Here is an 18,992-nt window from a genome sequence, read left to right on the forward strand (position 1 = left end):
CCACTGCATTAGCCAAATAAAACACAGTAACTTTCTTAGAGCAACAGCAAACTTACTGACATTGTGAAAAAAGAACATATCAAACACACAAAAGAAACATGTTGCTTCTTTTTTTACTTATCTTTGCTGACCTATTTATAAGATACAGCATTTTGATGTTCCATTTCAGAACAACCACAACTTCCAGTCACACTCTGAGAGGAATGTAAGTATTTTAAAAATTCCTTTCTTTGTCTCATCATGTCCAGAACTACACAATAGATTTATTTATGTATTATTTTCTAAGGACAGCTTAATAGGAAACCAAGCCCTACGCTCAGGGATTTACATAAGCATATACGGATGTACTGGTAGGATCAACATGGAGTAGAAAAGCATGGGAATTCAGTAACATTTAGATACTTATTTGAAAACTGGGGTCACCGTGACCTTTTGGATTTTGTTTTTTTGTTTAAGTCTAGTATAATCCTGATTAAAAGCAAGTTTTATATCTGTAACAAGGTATTTGATTCTGGAGTTGAATGCAGAAGTATGGAATGCCTAGAGATATTGATGGCTTTGAACCATCCCTTCACTCCATTTAAAAAATAACCTTACCCTGTATTGAAATCTGAAACAACTATCATGTCATCTGAAGATCCCTTTACACTTTCACAGCCTCCAGCTTCTGAGGACTTTTCTTGGGAGCACTGCCTTGCACGTAACGAGTTCACCTCAGAATCTGCTGAAACATCCCTTTCTAACATCACGATGCATGGCTGTAGGTCTTCATGAACCATCACATCCTATGGGGAATAAAAGTTTCACTCTATTAAGAAAAAAGATTTGGCCAACCTCTCCTTTAGAAGGGCAGGAGGACAAAAGGTTATTTTTTAGTAGCTCTTACAAAAATGCTCAAAAAGATCCGTTACTTCCCGGTGCATTCAACTGAAACCACTAGATACTTTAAAAATTTAAAATGTTATTTTTCTATATACTTTCCACCTGAAATGGTCTCTTTTCCAAGACCATGCTTTCTATACCACACTTCTCTTTTCACAGCTGTATCACCCATAACACAACAATGTGAGATATAATCTCTCTCTCCATGGAAAACAGAATCTAAATGCAAGCATTAGAAAATTCTATGACAATTCAGTTTATCCTGAAAGACTTTGTTATACAAATGCCAGGCTTACAACTTAAGCAGTATGTACCTAGATATTTATTACTAAAAGCTTCTATTTGGGCCCCAGCAAAAACCTATGCAGTCTATGCAGCCGTTCAAGAAACTTACACTTTTGAGGCACGAACCACTGTCTTCATCTCTATGGTGTATCACAACCTTTTCTGCTTCTCCATTCTCAGCTTTCTCCTCTTCAGCATCTTTTTTATGTAATTGGTCATCTTTCCGTGCAACAGTTCTGCCTAGATTTGGTTTTGGTCTCTGCATTCGGCCTCTCTTTAGAGGTGTTGGTTTCAGCACGCTCAGTTTGCTGTCTTCTTGTGAACTGGTTATTTCATTAGACCTGGAAAAATATATAAGATCAGTAAGCATCTAAGACATTTAAAATTGTAAGAGTTCCAAAGAAATGGTATTTTCCTTTTTCAAGCATTTATTAAGATACACTTTCTTAAAGTGGAGCTATGCATTACTAAGTTCATGAAACAATGAGGTTAGAAGTGTCTGTTGGAGACTGAAAAAGTACTTGAGAAGTAAGAATTTATGCTTGCATTGTTTTTTGTCTTTCCCCATTGAAGACAGAATACCACACTAGACAGTTTCCTGACCCATAATGGCTCTTCTGATACTCTTTTGCATCTGGTTTAGGGGCAAATGAACCTAGTTTAATGAAGGGTATGACACATTTAAATCATAAACATTCAGAGAATATATTATGTCAGTAAGATTATGGAGTTATTTATATCAGATGCACCTACAACTACCAGGTGCTTCTATGCATTTAAACCCTGAAGGCCAAGTTATATAGCAAGAATATCAAGAAAGATTCATGATGAAAGAAGCAACCCAAGAATTATTTTTCTATCTGATTAAATCCAGTTTACCTGTCCTCCACACTGCTATTTTCCCCTTTACAAAGTAGTAAAAAAAGTTTTTGTTCTTTTTTTTTACAATCTCTCTCATAAAGCACATTTCTCCTCTTACACTACAGCTGTCATTTCTCCACTGAAGAGAAATAAAGGACATACTTCTTAATTTACCTTCACATTAAATTGTCCACACTAGACTTTTTTCGCCCTTGTGAGAGACACCTAACACTTTAGATGCTGGACCGTGTCCAAAGAAAGGCAAGGAAGCTGTTGAAGGGTCTGGAGAACAACTCTTACGAGGAGGGGCTGAGGGAGCTGGGGTTGTCTAGCCTGGAGAAGAGGAGGCTCAGGGCGACCTTATCACTCTCTACAGGTACCTTAAAGGAGGCTGTAGCGAGGTGGGGGTTGGTCTGTTCTCCCACGTGCCCAGTGATAGGACAAAGGGGAATGCGCTAAAGTTGTGCCAGGGGAGGTTTAGGTTGGATATTAGGAAAAACTTCTTCACTGAAAGGGTTGTTAGGCATTAGAATGGGCTGCCCAGTGAGGTGGTTGAGTTACCATCCCTGGAGGTCTTTAAGAGACGTTTAGATGTTGAGCTTAGTGATATGGTTTAGTGGAGGACTTGTTAGTGTTAGGTCAGAGGTTGGACTAGGTGATCTTATAGGTCTCTTCCAACCTACATGATTCTGTGATTTAAGAACTACACTTTAAGAATAAGCACTGATTAGTGTTACTTAAATAGTCAGTTTCTGCCACTGAAATAGTGGTACTTCAGTACTAAAGCTATTAAAGAAAGCTTGTTATAGTTTTTAAAGGACTAGCTTTCCTTTTTTTTGCATTCATCATGATTGATGTTTCATTTAAAAGCACTGCTTTATAAACAAAAATGGTTAATTCATTTCATGCATAAAGAAAAAGATTCCCTCAATTTCTATCTCATTGCAGAAATTCCTCAAGAAACTTCTATAACTACCACACTATGTAATATTACCAGACATAAGAAGTACAGCAAATTGTTGGAAAGTAACATGTTGGTGGTTTTTTTTCATTTTTCATATACTTACTGAGACACTGTCTCCAGGATTTTATCATCTTTTTCTGCAGCTTCTCCACTGGTAGTATCAGACCTATTACTTTGGTCAATATTCTGAACAAAAATAGAACATTAAAACATTAATTCTTTTCCGTTAGGTAATGCTGCACTTAATAAATAGATCAGGTAACTATCCCTAACAGGGTGCAAAATGGGTTTCTCATGACAGATACGGACTCTTACACACTGAATTTCACATAGTCAGAAAGGTGCAGTAAAATCTAGTTCAAATAAAGCTGTGTTTGCTGCAGGACATGAGAGATTACTGGCATATCCTATTTGTGTGACAATCTCCCAGCTAAGCTGATGTCCCTGCACAGTAATCATAGTCACTACTGGTTAAGTAAGTGCTAATTCCTAGTCATATTCAGAAAAAAAAAAAGAAGAAAAGAAAAAAAAAGAGAATGCTGCTGTTACATCCAACAGGTTTCTAGCTAACATATTATTTGCAGTTATCTTACTCCACGAAGTACCTTTTTAGTTCCCTCCTTAGACTCTGGATGAGACATTTTATCATTTCCTGAACTGTTCCCAGGCTCCTTCCTTCCAGATGCTCTTGTAACATTAGGCTTAAATCTCTGTCGACATCCTCTAACTCTTGTCATTCCAATTACAGTTTTCTCAGGCTCTCTGCACAAAGGATTCAAAACAATGAAATTTATTCTCATATTCAAATATTCAAGCCTTATATTCAATGACTTGTGCAACTTTCTTTACTGGGAGTCAATATTACATTGAGTTGTCTTTAGAAGGATTTGCATACAATTAAGTGAGTTCCTTCACACTAGTACCAAACTTTATTCAGTCTTAAGGGTGTGGAAACTTCATTTATCTAGTTATTGAAAAGATATGAAGTTATCACACAAGTGAGGAACCCAAACAGACTGCATGCCATTGCTGCTCCTGTAAGTGTCAGAAATGGAGCCATCAGCTGGTAGATGAGGTGGGAGGATGGCCAAGCCATCGTTATCACCTTTTTTCCACCCAAATTCCAAATAACGTTTGTACTTTATGAAGTAATACTTTCTGCAATTTCCCAGAAAAGAAGCACGTATCTTCTACTGTAATACCATTACTGGAATCATCCAAGAAAATGCCAAAGTTGTTTTTAAGATTCATATTAAGTTTTTGACTTTACTGTTGTCTTTTTATAACAGCATTATGCAGAATGAAGTAACAATTATAGACATAGTTAATAATGCTATGAAACTGGAAAAGTGATCTCAATACTTACTCAGATTTCATATCCAAATCCATATTCTCCGATTCTGTGACTTCATCTCTGTTTCTTCTACTGTCTTGCTCAGAGCACTGCAATTAAGGCAAGAGGTGTGGTTTAACACCAGTAGGCAGCTAAGCACCACACGACCACTCACTTTCCCCCAAGAGGGATGGAGGGGAATAAAATCGCAAGGGTAAAAGTTAAGAAACTCACAGGTTGACATACAGACATCTTCATGCATCAAAAAAAGTAAACAAAAGAAAATCAAAACCAAGAAAAAACAAGGGATGCAAAACTCAACTGTCCAGCACCTGGTGACTAATGCACAGCCAGTCCCTCCACAACAGCAGCCCTGGCAAACACCTCCCAGCACTTTAATGCTGAGCACAATGTCCTGTGGTATGGGATATCCATTTTGTCAGCTGGGGTCATCTGTCCTGGTTGTGTCCCTCCCAGCTTCTTGTGCACCTCTAGCCTACTTGATAGCAGGCAGTTCAATAAACAGAAAAGCCCTTGACTCTGTATAAGTAGTGCTCAGCAATAACTAAAACATCCATCAGCACTATTTTCATTATAAATCCAAAAATATAACACTACACAAGCTATTATGAAGAAAATAAATGCAATCCCAACCAAAAAAAAAAAAAAAGGCAAAGCAAGAAATATTATTCTTGGTCAAATGCACAGATAGATACCTCAGAGGTAGTTCTCAGAATTTTACATATTACACTGTAGTTTGTCTACAGGATCAGCACTGATCAAAATGGATACAGCAACAAGTGCATAGCATATTAAGGAACGTTTCTCTTTCTGACCTTTTTGGCTGTATTCACAAGTTTTGGAGAGGAAGTCTCAGCCTCCATTTTCTCTTGGTTTGATGATTCTTTCTTTCCTGAGGATCTCATGAAATTGGGTTTAGGTCTTTGCAAGTGCCCTCTCTCTGCTGGCTTTTCAGTTTTACTTAAGACATAAAAAGGGGTAGTTTATGTTACTATTAGTAAAACACTACGTGGTCCAAGATGTACTTCAAGAGCAGCACAAACTGCATTGGTAATACACTAAGACAATAAACTGAAGAAAACTGTTACGGCAGAAAAATGTAATATGCATTACTACTTTATGCACAGAATCTCAAATAAACTTTAACACCTTTGATGGCCTTCAGTGCAATCTACTTAAAAATACTTGAAGGAAGCATTTCTTGATTCTCAATAAATAGGAATACTTCTTCTCTTAGGGATTCACAGTTGACACCAGTGTGAACAGGCTTACCGAATTCAACAGAGACAACAAATCTGCTCCAAAGTAAAGCAGATCTATTTGATATACAAAATTTGCTAATCCCTTTTTCTGTCCCTCCATCCCCTTTCAAACCTACCCTGCTCAAGAACTATGAACTGATGTTGACAAACTCTGTCCTACTGGTGAGTACCATACATTATTGAAGAACTGGGTACATGTATCAATCTCTGTATCCTATTAACTATTGCAATACAGAATCTTAGGATTCAGACGCTACTTGCCAGAGCCCTATAGATGATTGATAATCTTCAGATTGGAAACTACTACTTTTTCTTATACTCTTCCCAGAACAGGGTAAATGAAACTTTGATCGCCTTTACAAGTGAGTTGCCCATCAGTAAAGGAATAGCAGAAGCATGAAACTTTCACATTTAAAAGAGCTTCTAACTTAGCATAAACTAGTGGACCATCTCAGAATCAACTTTAAAGAATTATACCATTGATTATTACATCTCTGATCACATAGAATGGAAACTTTGAGCACAGAGTTGTTTAAACATCACTGCTCAGTTACATAGATAAGTATAGGAAATAGTCACAAAGATTAACTTCATAAAGGAGTGCAGTTGAGACAGAGCTGGGGTACCTTCTGGAAAGGTATGTCTCAACTTACACTCTCGAATTCCAAAGAGCAAAAATTTCCAGTCAGGAATGTTTCGATACACCACATGCGCTGTGTGCAGCTAATAAGCTCTGATGGCCATATGCCACTTTCAGAGAATACAGTGAAGACCTTTTCTAAGATCAACTTTCCCAACAAAGGCTCACCCATAAAATCACAAAACTTCTTCAGCGAAGTTTCTTGCTGTTACTCACTATAGAGGGACTAGCTTTTTTCTAATCTCAGTTAATCCTCTCTCTTGTGTCCAAACATTAAGTTTTAGTCAAAGCATCACTTGCTCCTCAGCAATCAGAATTTCTATCAAAAAAACTTCCTTGAATATGAAAAAAATATCATCACAATCTACTATGTTGTTGAACCTACTCCGGTGAAACAATTATACCCAAATGAAGTCACTACAGGTTTAGCACAAGTACCCCCACAAGTTAATCTAATTCTACTTACGTTATTTCAGGCAGAGAATCACTTTCTGATGCACTCTGCTCTTCCTCTGGTCTATGTAAGTCATGTGTGTCTTCGTTCTAAGTAAGAAGAAAAATAAATGGTGTGGAAATTGATAAACATGAAGAACTCTTTGCTGTAAGTTAACAAGAATAAACACTAACAAAGTTGCTTCGTCTTTTAACTGAATGAAGCTGATAACAGACTCCTTAGGCAATATCGGTTAGTACTAGTTTCCAGGTCTAGTATTAAACCAGTTTCCCAAAGAATACGGACCATAACCCTGGGGGGGGGGGGGGGGGGAATATGTGATAAGAGCAAACTAATCCCAATTACAGTGAAGTTTTTATAGAACCTATCTACTGAATTAAGATAAAAATCTACTGCATATAAGCACTATTTACTTTATTCATTCTACTTTATTCATTTCTTTAATCGTATTGATAGAATTACATTTCACACATTACTGGTTGGCTGAGTATTTCTAATTTTAGATCTCTGTTCACACTACTTGTAAAGAAAATCAACCACAGCAGGCCAAGACAATTAGAACTGACATTCAGGATCTTTCAAAATCATTTACTTTTACCCTTTCTCATGTCAAACAGCATAATTAATTGGACAGAGAGCTGAGCTTGTCTACTTTGGCTACTATGTACCATATGATAGACAGATGTATACAAAGAATTGCCCTGTTCACTTCACTGATTTTTATAAATATCATTCCAACTAGTATCAGGAGATTGCATTGTTCTAACATTCCCAACGATGTGTATTTACTATTTGTGCAGATTGTAAGCAGTTAGTTTTCCACTACGATGAAGACATTGTTTTAGGAAACAAAATCTAAATGATTTTGTTTCTAATCTATGATTTGCCCTTAGGAAAACACTAATACTTCAAATTTCCTAATCTCTCACTGTAAAGTTTAGCCATAAGACTGTTCTTTGTCCTAGAAAGACAAAGAAAAAGTGATTAATTTGCTCAAATACAAGTCTTCAAACAGTATATTAAATTCCAAAACCAACATAACAGTACAAGGATAGAATGATTATCAGAGGCACAGAATGGTCTCTACGTAAGGAGAAGTGTAAGGTTAAGACTCTCCAGCTTGAAAAAAAATAATGCTGAACAGAGGGAAAAAAATGATTTTATAAAAGAGGAATAGCTTGAAGATGATGAACAGTAACATAACAATGGATGTAAAAATGATTTTATAACAGAGGAATAGCTTGAAGATGATGAACAGTAACATAACAATGGATGTAGAGTGCAATGCATTAAGCTACATGCATGAAGCTTAAAACAATCCAAAGAGTATGCTTTTTTACTAAGTGAATAATTAAAGTAAGGAAGTCTCAGCTGTACTATGCAGTTGACAACAAATGTAAAGGGAAATGCAAAAAAAGCTGCTAAATAAATCATGAGTAGATGGCCCACTAAAGGCTATGAAAAAAAGTCTGATGCAGTCTCAGGAAGTTTCTAAACGGATGGAACTGATTAGAATATACCTGAAGAAAGACCACTTAATTTTGGTCCAGTTTTTTATCTTTTCTGGAACACCTCAAACCAGCCAGTACCAGCAGGTGAAAGTTTAGACAAGTTTCCATTCTGAGGCAGCACGAACAATGCAATGATCATCCTGCTCAGCTGCCAATGTTCCGCTAGTAAGCATAGACCGATGGAAACTTGCTCTAAAGAAATACATCATTACTTTTGATGTTGTACTACTTTAATTTTGAATAAACAAAACGTTCAGCTTTTTTAATTGTCTGCAAGGTAAGGCAGGCATGAGCAGTATACTCTCTGAACGAGTTTAGTATTAACAGCCCATTAAAGCTAACAACACTGAAAATATTTAGATTTTGGTGTTGTTCCCAAGCTTGTTGCTTTTTTCACTCCTGATGGTAAAAGCATGACAAAAAAAAAAAAAAAACACAACCAAAAAGCAACTTTGAATTACATAAACACTTTGAACAAGAAAGACAAAGATTTTAAGAAGTTAGAATTTCACAAAAATAAAAATACCATTGTTTCTCTAGTTTCTTCAGGTTGTCTTTCTTCATTTCTAATCCTTGTAACTGGCAACTTTGAAAGCTGGATTTCCTGTGATATATCATCTGGGATATTTAGAGTTCCCAGCTGAGCAGATTCTGTTGCAAGTATAACATCATTGCTATCTTGAAAACTGAAATCAATAAAAGCACAATAAAAACCACAATATTAGTGTACTCTGATAAAAAGCTATTTTTGTTTACAGACACATCAAATTCCACATAAAAATTTATATTTACAGCAGTATGCAATTTTGATATTTAATAATTACATTTTTCAGAGAATCTGAAAAATTGTAGTGATATTCCCACGATGTGAGCTTTAAAACAACTTTTGTACTTTTTCAATGCAAGATGTTAAAATCTCACCTGAGTATTCTAGACTAGATAGTTTTACAAACAGACTTTACTGATATAAACACTGTATGCAGACGATTTTTTCCCTGATCTTCTGTAACTATGCTGAGCTCAAGGACAAATACTGTTCTTTCATATACTTCCAATGAGGAATTAAAGCACATAAAAGTTTCTGGGAAACTGTATAAAATAACAAAACAATCACAGTGTGACTATACAGAGCAGTTACAGAGCATATAAAATGATCACATAGTACCAACAGCTTCATAACGACTTTTTCAATTTACTGCTTTAATATCAACGCTTAACAAAACAAGTTGTGGTTGTTTATTTTCCTAGTAAAAGAATACCCAAGATTCAAAACAAAAGCCCGCCTCTCTGCCAAAGTTCAGCACTAAAATCCAAGCAGCCTTCCTCTCCCACAACAACAAAAAATATATATCAAAAATGGAAAAAAAAATCCAGGTGTACAGTAACAATACCTAACAACATTACCAAGCAGCGTTTTGAGAGAAATATTAGAAGTTAGGATAATCCAACAGGCTTCGTGAACATCCATTCCTCCCCACCCCATGATGAAAGGAGTTTTAGATAGAACTTTGGTATTAATGTAAATTTATTTTCCGAGAACAGTGCATCAGGGTAGAGAATACATTGACCATGTAAATTAAAAGCTCTTTACCCAGTACAGTCCTTAGAATCTAAAAAACTGCCCATTCTCTGCTACTTAATGTGACAGTAAGAACAAATATTAAAAGTATTACAAAAAAATAAAACTACATTACAACTAAAACTTTCAAATCACTTTTTATTTTTCCTAAGCTTTCCGCTACAAACATTACCTGCATAAACTGAGATCACTTTCTCTCTCTGTTATGTCATCCACTGGTAAACAGGACTGTAATCTCTCCTCCTCTTTAACATGAGGACCATCTTGTTTTTCTTCAATAACAGCGTCCAATTCTTCTCTGCAGGTAATACGATCATCAGTGCTTGTATCGCATGCCATTTTTTTTCCTGCTAATAAATAAGAATTAAATAAATGTGGACATTCTGGGCAGCAGCTTAAGAATTTCAGTTCTTGCATCCTAGCTACTGTGAAGCAAGTGTTAATTTAAGACAAAAAAAATCCCAGCAGAGCATGACTACCAGTTATTATGATTTAAGAAAAATGTTGTCACCTAAAATATATTTAGTCTAGATTTAGTGTCTAGATTTAAAGTGTTTTTGCCTCTTACTTTTCTTAGAGGATTTCCTTTCCTCTTCAATTTTTGAAGGGACAGCCAGCTGTTCTGGTGGATTGTCCACTTCCTCTTCAAGATCATCTTTTCTCTTCCTTTTTTTTCTCTTCTTCACTAATGCTGGCTCTAATGCAACCTGTTCTTCAGCCTCTTCAGAAATGCCCAAGGATTCTTCATTTTCCTTCTCAGCTGTCACAGCATCTGCTTCTGTTTCTGCATCAGAAATTCTGCCCTCTTGAAGATCATCTTGATCATCAAGAGTTTCTGTGCTGGCAGCTTTTGCTACTGAGACAATGTGGTTCCCAGTTAATACATTGGTAGAATATTAGGAATCATACATTTTAAGTTATTCTCACTAGTAACATCTTGTGAATTCATACTTCAGTGTCAATATCTTACCAGAAAACAGAAACGCTTCAGCATAGATTTACTTCAACACTAAACACAAAACACATTCTGTACAGGGGACAACACTTCCACTAGCATAAAGGCGATAAAGGATGCACTTAACAAATATTCTTGTTCCTATATTTTTACCAGGTTACATATTCATTTTTGAGTCCAGTAAAAACAGATATTGTTATTCCCAAGCAGAATTTTTGTATCTCTGCAGAAAGGGATAATAATGGTTACAGAAATTATGTCAGGAAAACATAGTTTTGATCAACAGATATACTGTAATTAATAATTCCTGTTTTACATAAGAAACTTTAATTATTATCTAGTTAATAATTCATAAGCTCTCTTCTGGCTTTAAGGCATTTCCAAAATTCTTCCTCCCTTTTCTAGAACATTTTGTCATCATCTTCAATTTATGCAGAACATCAGACAACCACCAAACACCTTTTCCCATCATTTTTATTATTAGTATACTAACTTGTTCCCTTGTTAAGTAAGAAAGTTAAAATGCAGTAGAAGTAGAAAAGCATTCTCATATCGCTTTCCACAAAATACCTTTAAGCTACCATTAAAGTTTATCAACATAATTTCTACAAACAACTTTAAGACCTTTTCAGTGGAACATTTTACTTAATCAAATCTGAAATCCAGGCTATGGAAAAACAGCTGCATCAATTTTAAGAATTTAACTGAAATGTTGCTTCCTAGCTGGCATACTCCTTAAAAGGGTTGTTCTTTTGTTTGTTCCACAATACTATTTACAAAGAAATGTGTTTTTATGGAAAAAATATTCAAAAAGAAACTCAGAATCAGCACGGAACTTGTAAACTGGTGTCAGTACAACCATTTTTCCATTTAAGCACATTTGTGAAAGAATCTTTCACAGTTACAGAAATAATAAGATACTATATCATGATCAATAGTAATAAAATTGAATCTTTGTCATTAATTTTGAACAGACCAGGAAATAAAACTATTTCTACAAGACTCCCTGGAGGGAGGAAAAAAGAATCATTCAGACTTGGGAGTTAAACTAAGTATTGGGAAAACGGAATCTTTAAAAATGGTTTAAAATGTAAGAAAAATGTAATTAAAAAGTAAGAGAACATGCCAAAAAACGGTTTTGTCCCAAGGATTCTAAAAGTAAATTTATTAGCAGATACTCTTATAAACTTAAAGTAGAATATTCCTTTTAGAATTAGAGTACTTCAAGACCAGTGAATCATTAATCTCAGTGTTGTCTTACATTCCTGCCTCAAGAAAAAGCACCTTAGGAAACTGGCTGCTACCTATTACTAGGATAGGCAGGACATGAGGAACGAATCTCAAATTGCACCAGGAGATGTTTCGATTGGATATTCTGAAGAATTTCTCCACTGAGAAGGTGGTAAAGCATTGTAATGGGCTGCCTAAGGAAGTGGTAGAGCCCCTGTCCCTGGAGGTATTTAAGAGGTGTGAACGTGGCATTTAGGGTCCTGGTTTAGTGATGCAACTTGGAAGGTCAGGCTGAAGGTTGGATCTAGAAGGCCCTTTCCAGCCTAAATGATTCTATGATTACCATCCTGCACATTAATGAACTACATCTGAAAAATAAATACACTATGAAGCCAGGATTCTCTCACTCTGTCTAGAACAGGAAAGGAAGAGATTCGCTACATGATTTTACTTCTGCTAGCAACATATTACTGACCACTGCTCTTAAGAGCTGTCAAGAACTCTTTTGAAATACCTTTTGGCTTCTTACGAGGCTTTGGTGGCTTCTTTTCCTTTGGCTTCTGGTTTCTACCAGTCTTTTGCTTCTTCTTTTCCTCATCTGCCAAGACTTTCTCAAGTAGCTGGGCAAACAATTCAAAATCAAAGGGCCGCTTTTCTTCTATCAGATTAAAGGAAAGAAATCAAAAAAAATTTAAAGGTGAGAATTTTTCCAAGTTTTTACTTTGTAAAATGCTCAGTAGTACAGGTTATGGCCTCAAATACAGACGTTATATATGTTTAAACAAAGAATCTTTTGAAAATAATTTCTGCATCACCTGGCCAGGCACTAGAGGTGAAAAAACTAAGGATTACGGCAACTTGGTTTTAAAAAACAGACAGTAAAAAGGTCACAGTATTCACCATAGTATCACGAAATATGTTAACATGCTGATTCAAGATTTATATATCTCATTCAGATAACATACAAAGCATTTAAAAATTCTCAAAGCAGTTCACAATTAGTAACTGTGCTAAAAATTACCATGAATTAGGATAATGAACTGAATGTATACGGAAAAGGGTATATTAATCTCACATATCAGATATATAGAAAAACAACAAAAAAATAAACATAAGTATCTTTACTGTCAACCATACTTCTCAAAAAAATTTAATATTCCCCAGCTTCTAAACTCACCTATGACCAATAATCTAGTCATATAATTAATTCAAGCACGGCAAAACACAAAAATGACATTGAAGAAAGATGACTAGCACATAACTGACTCACTGTAGGGTGGGGTATGCTTCCTTTACTTACTGAAAGCTTTGTCTATCCTCCATCCATTTGCTTTTTCCTCACGTTTGAACTTGTTCTAAAAAAAAAAAAGTCCTTTTCAGTAAGCAAGAAATGCAACAAGATACTGTAAAATACAGCAGATCAAAGTAAGACTTCTTTAATGCAACAGAATTTTCTACAATCTAAAGTTGTAAAAACTTGCAAGGACGCTGACAGAACATAAGTTTGCTATTCAGTTTTACATATAAAAGCTAAAGTTTGTTTTCTTTCATCAATACATATCATCAGCCATAGTTTCTGATTCTTTTCGACATCTTTGTCCTTGCTTCCAGTCTAGGCAAACTTCGAAATACAGAAGATTTTCCCAGTTGGATAGCAAGAAAGAGGCAACACGAAAGAGCCTAACCAAATATCCACTATGTTTATCAGCATTTTTCAATTAAAATAAAATCAAGACAAACTGTGCCTAGACATGTTAGATTTACTAGATATGCTGATCAGAATTCAACTCAGAACAATTGTATTTGAGATTCTTATCACCTCCTGGAAACATTTATTAATACCTCTGCTACAGAGCCAATTAGCATTAAAATTACCAATACCGATAGGAAGCATAGTAACAGAAAAAGAGAAACAAAAAAAGTGAAAACACATTTTTAATCAGTTGATTTAAGTGCCTTAATCTTTACCTTAATTTCTGCTCTGGCTCTGTGAGGAAACAATCGTCCAATCAAGGAAAAGTCTGTTCCTACCATGCTGATAGCTAAAAAGAACATGTCTGTTTCTGGGAGAAAACAAATAAATAAAATAGTTATGCATACAAACACACACACAATTAAAAACAATTTTCAAACTTAAAACAAATAGATAGATAACTTTCAGATTACTGACAGTGATGGCAAGTTCATCCAAAATTACACATCTGATAAAGCACGCTAGCATTTCAACAGCATCTAAACATCCGTGACAGAAGTAGTTATGGGTACCCTACAAAAGGCACTGGACTTTTTTAAAAAATTTGCCTGTTTTCATAGCAAACATCAGAGCTCTGCTTGCTGCAAAGAATTCCTGGGTTGAGACCATGTCACACTTAAGCAGATCCATCAACTTCATTGGGAATAAAATGCATCAGATATAAAGCATTGGCAGAAACAGGTATTTTTTTTCTGTACACTCAAAACATGAAACCAAAAGTATTCTCACCTTTATTTGACCATGGTTTGGTGTAAAAACTTTTCCTGAAGCTGGAATACGTAGTTGTAGAGCCACGCTCAAAGATAGGATCATTTTCTTCTACAACACAAGGACCTTTAGTTCTTAGAACTTCTACTGTTAAACTGGAAAAGCAAACACAGAAAGAGACTTATATGACAATATCACTAGCAAGACACATAGTTGGCATTTATAAATTTGCTTTTTTCCATTTTTATAAGAGTTAGTACAAACAGAAAATTAAAACACCTACCAAAAAAGACTGTCTTTTTAACATCCAAGAATTTATTTTGCAAAACCACACAATGGCCTCTCCAAATTCTTTTACATCGTGGCCTAAATCTCATGGTAATAATGCATTTTGAGAACTCAGTAATTTGGTAGCCTAATACTTTTAAAAGTCATATTCTAAGCAAAGTTACTGAAAGCACTGACAGCTGAACAGAGCAGCAACATGAAAGATATAAAGCTGGAGCAAATCATATCGACAACTGAACAACAGTGAGCAGATTATTGAAACTGTGAGAATCAAAGAAGTGAACTAGATAGGACACATCTGGAAGTCTGACAAATTCTCAGTGTTCCCTGTAACAAAGCATGGTACCCTCCTTTCTATCCTTCTCTAAAACCACATTTCTGAGAGAAATTTTGCCACTACTAAGACATAATAAGATAATAAGATACATAATAAGATAATCGTTACTCATATTTTGACACATATTTGCACTATTTTCTTAATTAGGATAGCTCAACTCTCATCATATTAATACATTCATGTTTCTTCCTATCCAAAATAACTGTTCTATTTACAAACAAAGTAGCAATCTAGCATATATTGTCCACGAGTCAAGCAGAGAATTTACCTTTCTTCATCCAGAATAATTGAACCATCTTCTGCTACTTTCACACGAGGAACTAGAAGCGGACCATCCTGACTGTCCTCCCCATTCTCTGCCTCTTCCTCCTCATCTTCCTCTTCACGATCAGGAGTATTTTTCTCTTCCTGTCTACAATTTTAAAAGACCAAGCAAAAAGGTTACTTTTGTCAGCATTCTAATTTGCTGCTCTGTATGCCAGATGTTTAACAGCTTAACCACTCAGCAATGTAACCTATAAGCAAGTCAGTCAATACAGACTCTGGAATCTGCTTTTCATTCTGTTGTAAAATGAGTAAGTCCAAAACCATAAAAATGAAAAGCAAAATGCTTTCACTATCCTCCCCTCCCAAATTACAGTTTATTTTAAATAAGGGCTACGATACTGAAACAGTAAACAAAGACCTACATTGCTAACGTTACTACATTTAAACATGTTCGTACCCAATATCAGAATGTTTTTTTTACTCTAAGTACCTCTGTCACCAAGACTTACTCTTTCATTTGACACTGTGAAGAATTTTTTTCTGTTTTCTTTTCTTCTACCAATGAAGACCTAGAATTTTTTAAAAAATTAGAGATGAAAGATTGTACAAGTACACTTCAGTTTCGCTCCCCTAAACCCACTTTCACTGAATAATGGACAAAGAAACATAAAACTTTCTTATTTTCATGTCTTTGTACCGCATCTGGACTTGGTCTAACTGAACAATTATCACTGCCTAATGAATTTTGCTTTTAATGAGCATAAATTGATGAAGAACAAATCAAGAGATTTCAAGCTATAATCCTTGAAACTATAGTAAGAGATCAACACTTTGTGAACATTAGTTCTTAGCTTTTTAATTAGAAGTTCAGACTGCCTTATCACAAGAGACTGAAGATGAACAGTGGCCCATCAGTCACTGAGACAGAAGTACCAAAAGCTGATTGATAGTAAAACAATGCAGTACACACTAACAACTCCACTTTGCACTGACCAGCAAGTTCTGTGAGTATGAAAAATCACTGACACTTCTTTTGTGGAACTAATCCTTCCAGTAAGCACTGTACTTTGGAGGTCAAGTGGTCATACTTTTCCTTAACTTTTCATCAGGTTACCAAATCTAACATTCTGCTCCTTCTCCTTGCACCATCTACACACCATCCCAAACTGCTAGAGTCAACAACATCAAGGCACATGCTGCTGTAAGAATTAACTGAATTAAGCTAAGATAGCATGTAACAGCTAGGTTGCCAGGCACAAGAATATATCCACCGTAAGAATATATGAAAAGTAAGAGCATCTGTTTCATTAGCTGGTTAAGGACTACTCAGTGTAAAAGTAAAAAAAAAAAAAATCTAGGAAAGTGTTAAATAAAAGACTCACAAACATTAATGAGCAGATGATAACAGACAATAATAAACCTCAAACTTGTCTGCTACTGACTGATGAAAGGAACTATTCAGGCATAGCTTTAAAGGTCAACCTACATTTTGTAATCATTAAGAATCTTGTGACATATTTGAGAACGCTTGAGGGGACTATCCAAAACCTATTGTTGTATTCAGAAAGTGGTTGTGGGATTATATGAACATATATGAACATACGGTGGGTGATAAGTGAACTGACAGCAGAACTGTGGAGTGGGGGTGTTGGTGGACAAAAAACTGAACATGAGCCAGCAGTATGCACTTGCGGCTCAGAAAGCCAGTTGTACCCTGGGCTGCATCAAAAGCAGCATGGCCAACAGGTGGAGGGAGGTGATTCTCTCCCTCTGCTGTTCTTCTGAGACCACGCCTGGAGTGCTGCGTTCAGCTCTGGGGCCCCCAGCACAAGAAGGACATAGAAGTATTAGAACAAGTCAAGAGGAGGGCCACGAGGATGATCAAAGGGCTGGAGCACCTCTCCTGTGACAACAGGCTGAGGGAGTTGGGATTGTTCAGCCTGGGGAAGAGAAGGCTCCAGAGAGACCCTACAGAGGCCTTCCAGTACCTAAAGGGGGCCAACAGGAAAGCTGGGGAGGGACTCTTTGTAAGGAAGTGTAGCAATAGGACAAAGAGCAGTGGTTTTAAACCAAAAGAGGGTAGGTTTACATTAGATATTTGGAAGAAATTCTTCACGCAGAGGGTAGTGAGGCACTGGAATAGGTTGCCCAGAGAAGCTGTGGATGCCCCATCCCTGGAACTGTACAAGGTCAGGCTGGATGGGGTTTTTGAGAGCCTGATCTAGCGGAAGGCGTCCCTGCCCTGGGCAGGAGGCTTGGAACTAGGTGATCTTTAAACATCCCTTCCACTTCAAACCTTTCATAATTATTTTTCCCCCCCATGTATAATCTCACTTTCTGTGAGTGACACAGGGTCTAGAACTCAATCAGAGAAATGCCCATTTCACTGGGCTGGCGGGTCTAGGTGCCAGCAGGCAGACAGGCTCACAGGTAGGTGAGGTTTGCATGCCAGCTATTGGAGACACCACAGATCTTAGTGCCTGTAGGTTGAGCTGTCAGCAGCTGGAGGTAGTGTGCACAGAGACCTAAGTGCCAGCAACTACAGAGACCAGGCTGTGTTTTTATTAACCATTTAACCCTGCAAGCATGTTTATGTGTACATGCACATAGCTTGCTTAACCCAGCAAGTAGCTTGATAAAGGCCCAGGGTCCAGACACAGACATTAGGAAGGCAGAGCTCACACTTATCCAAGAGATTCACGATTGCGGTGGTACGTGTAAAATGAGTGCGAGGGCACGTAGATCTGTTCTACCAACAAACATCAGTCTGAACAAGCCAGGATGTCAGAAATGCGTGTACTGCCTGGGGGATGAGGGGATGTTTCAGACATGATACGAGGCTTTGAAGCTGTACTGAATTCAAGGGATCCATGAACATAGGCGTGCTCATGAACCTACAAAGTCTGTGTGCATTTGCATTTCACGAGCTAACTTCTGATCAACCAGAAAGGAAGAACAGGACTTGAATAACCGCACGTATGTTTGTGATTGTTGTTCAGGAAGAGCAACAGCCACATCCATCCAGATGGGACAGAAACACCTCCTGGGTCTTGCAGCATGTTCTATAATTCAGCAGCCAGAAAGCAGAAATGCTTCGTTTCCTCAAGTCCCCTAGATTTGGTAGTGATTCATAAAGTCCCTAAATTGAAATTTAACAGAAGCTAGCTAAAAAAAAAGCAACTTATTATAATTCTGCATTTGTACAGAGATAAATCAGCAGTGGGGAAAGGTTTGTCTGTTTATATTTCAACAGGTACACTAAGCTCCTTTCCCATTTCTGTACAAGGACTGAACAGATGTGAAAAGATGTATGGAAACTTTTATTGCCATTGCAACAATACTGCATCTGTGCTAATTGATTTGAGAATTCTCCTTTCCACAATCATTAAAATGATAGAAAAAGAAAGATTACTTAACCTAAGGAGGAAGAAAAAGTCATACTTACTTCATAGGGTTGTTTTCTGGCAGATAGTATATCAAGTCTCTCATGGTCATTTTAGAGCGATCTGGTGGAGAACGCCCTTCGATAATTGGAGGCCTGTGTTTCAACTGTTTCTATATAAAAGCAAAACAGAAAGTATTTCCAGGCTGAATTTATTTTACACAAATTAATATTTTTGTTTATTAAGTAGCATTCAGATGAAAATTGTTGGTTTTTTTGT

General features: G+C 36.5%; 1 protein-coding gene across 9 annotated transcripts in view; it reads right to left on the reverse strand.

Moving 5' to 3' along the window:
* BDP1 (B double prime 1, subunit of RNA polymerase III transcription initiation factor IIIB) overlaps positions 1 to 18,992 on the reverse strand; it is a 55,475-nt gene that overhangs the window by 31,828 nt on the left and 4,655 nt on the right. For 6 of the 9 annotated variants that reach the window (XR_007159206.2, XM_048051357.2, XM_048051360.2 and 3 more), the window contains exons 3-19: positions 18,776 to 18,885; positions 15,840 to 15,899; positions 15,332 to 15,475; positions 14,460 to 14,593; positions 13,946 to 14,040; positions 13,278 to 13,332; positions 12,492 to 12,635; positions 10,361 to 10,648; positions 9,965 to 10,142; positions 8,740 to 8,899; positions 6,715 to 6,791; positions 5,162 to 5,306; positions 4,359 to 4,435; positions 3,598 to 3,754; positions 3,096 to 3,178; positions 1,277 to 1,508; positions 598 to 785 (exon numbers count right to left, since the gene is read on the reverse strand). Coding sequence is in view for 8 of the 9 variants with exons in the window: in XM_048051357.2 (XP_047907314.2) it covers positions 598 to 785; positions 1,277 to 1,508; positions 3,096 to 3,178; positions 3,598 to 3,754; positions 4,359 to 4,435; positions 5,162 to 5,306; positions 6,715 to 6,791; positions 8,740 to 8,899; positions 9,965 to 10,142; positions 10,361 to 10,648; positions 12,492 to 12,635; positions 13,278 to 13,332; positions 13,946 to 14,040; positions 14,460 to 14,593; positions 15,332 to 15,475; positions 15,840 to 15,899; positions 18,776 to 18,885 (2,327 nt within the window). In the remaining variant the exon portion in view is untranslated. The remainder of the gene's footprint in view (positions 1 to 597; positions 786 to 1,276; positions 1,509 to 3,095; positions 3,179 to 3,597; positions 3,755 to 4,358; positions 4,436 to 5,161; positions 5,307 to 6,714; positions 6,792 to 8,739; positions 8,900 to 9,964; positions 10,143 to 10,360; positions 10,649 to 12,491; positions 12,636 to 13,277; positions 13,333 to 13,945; positions 14,041 to 14,459; positions 14,594 to 15,331; positions 15,476 to 15,839; positions 15,900 to 18,775; positions 18,886 to 18,992) is intronic. The other 3 variants (XM_048051358.2, XM_048051356.2, XM_013201680.3) reach the window with 3 other exon arrangements.

This window comes from Anser cygnoides, chromosome Z, assembly GCF_040182565.1.
Source record: "Anser cygnoides isolate HZ-2024a breed goose chromosome Z, Taihu_goose_T2T_genome, whole genome shotgun sequence".
NCBI classification, from domain to species: domain Eukaryota; kingdom Metazoa; phylum Chordata; class Aves; order Anseriformes; family Anatidae; genus Anser; species Anser cygnoides.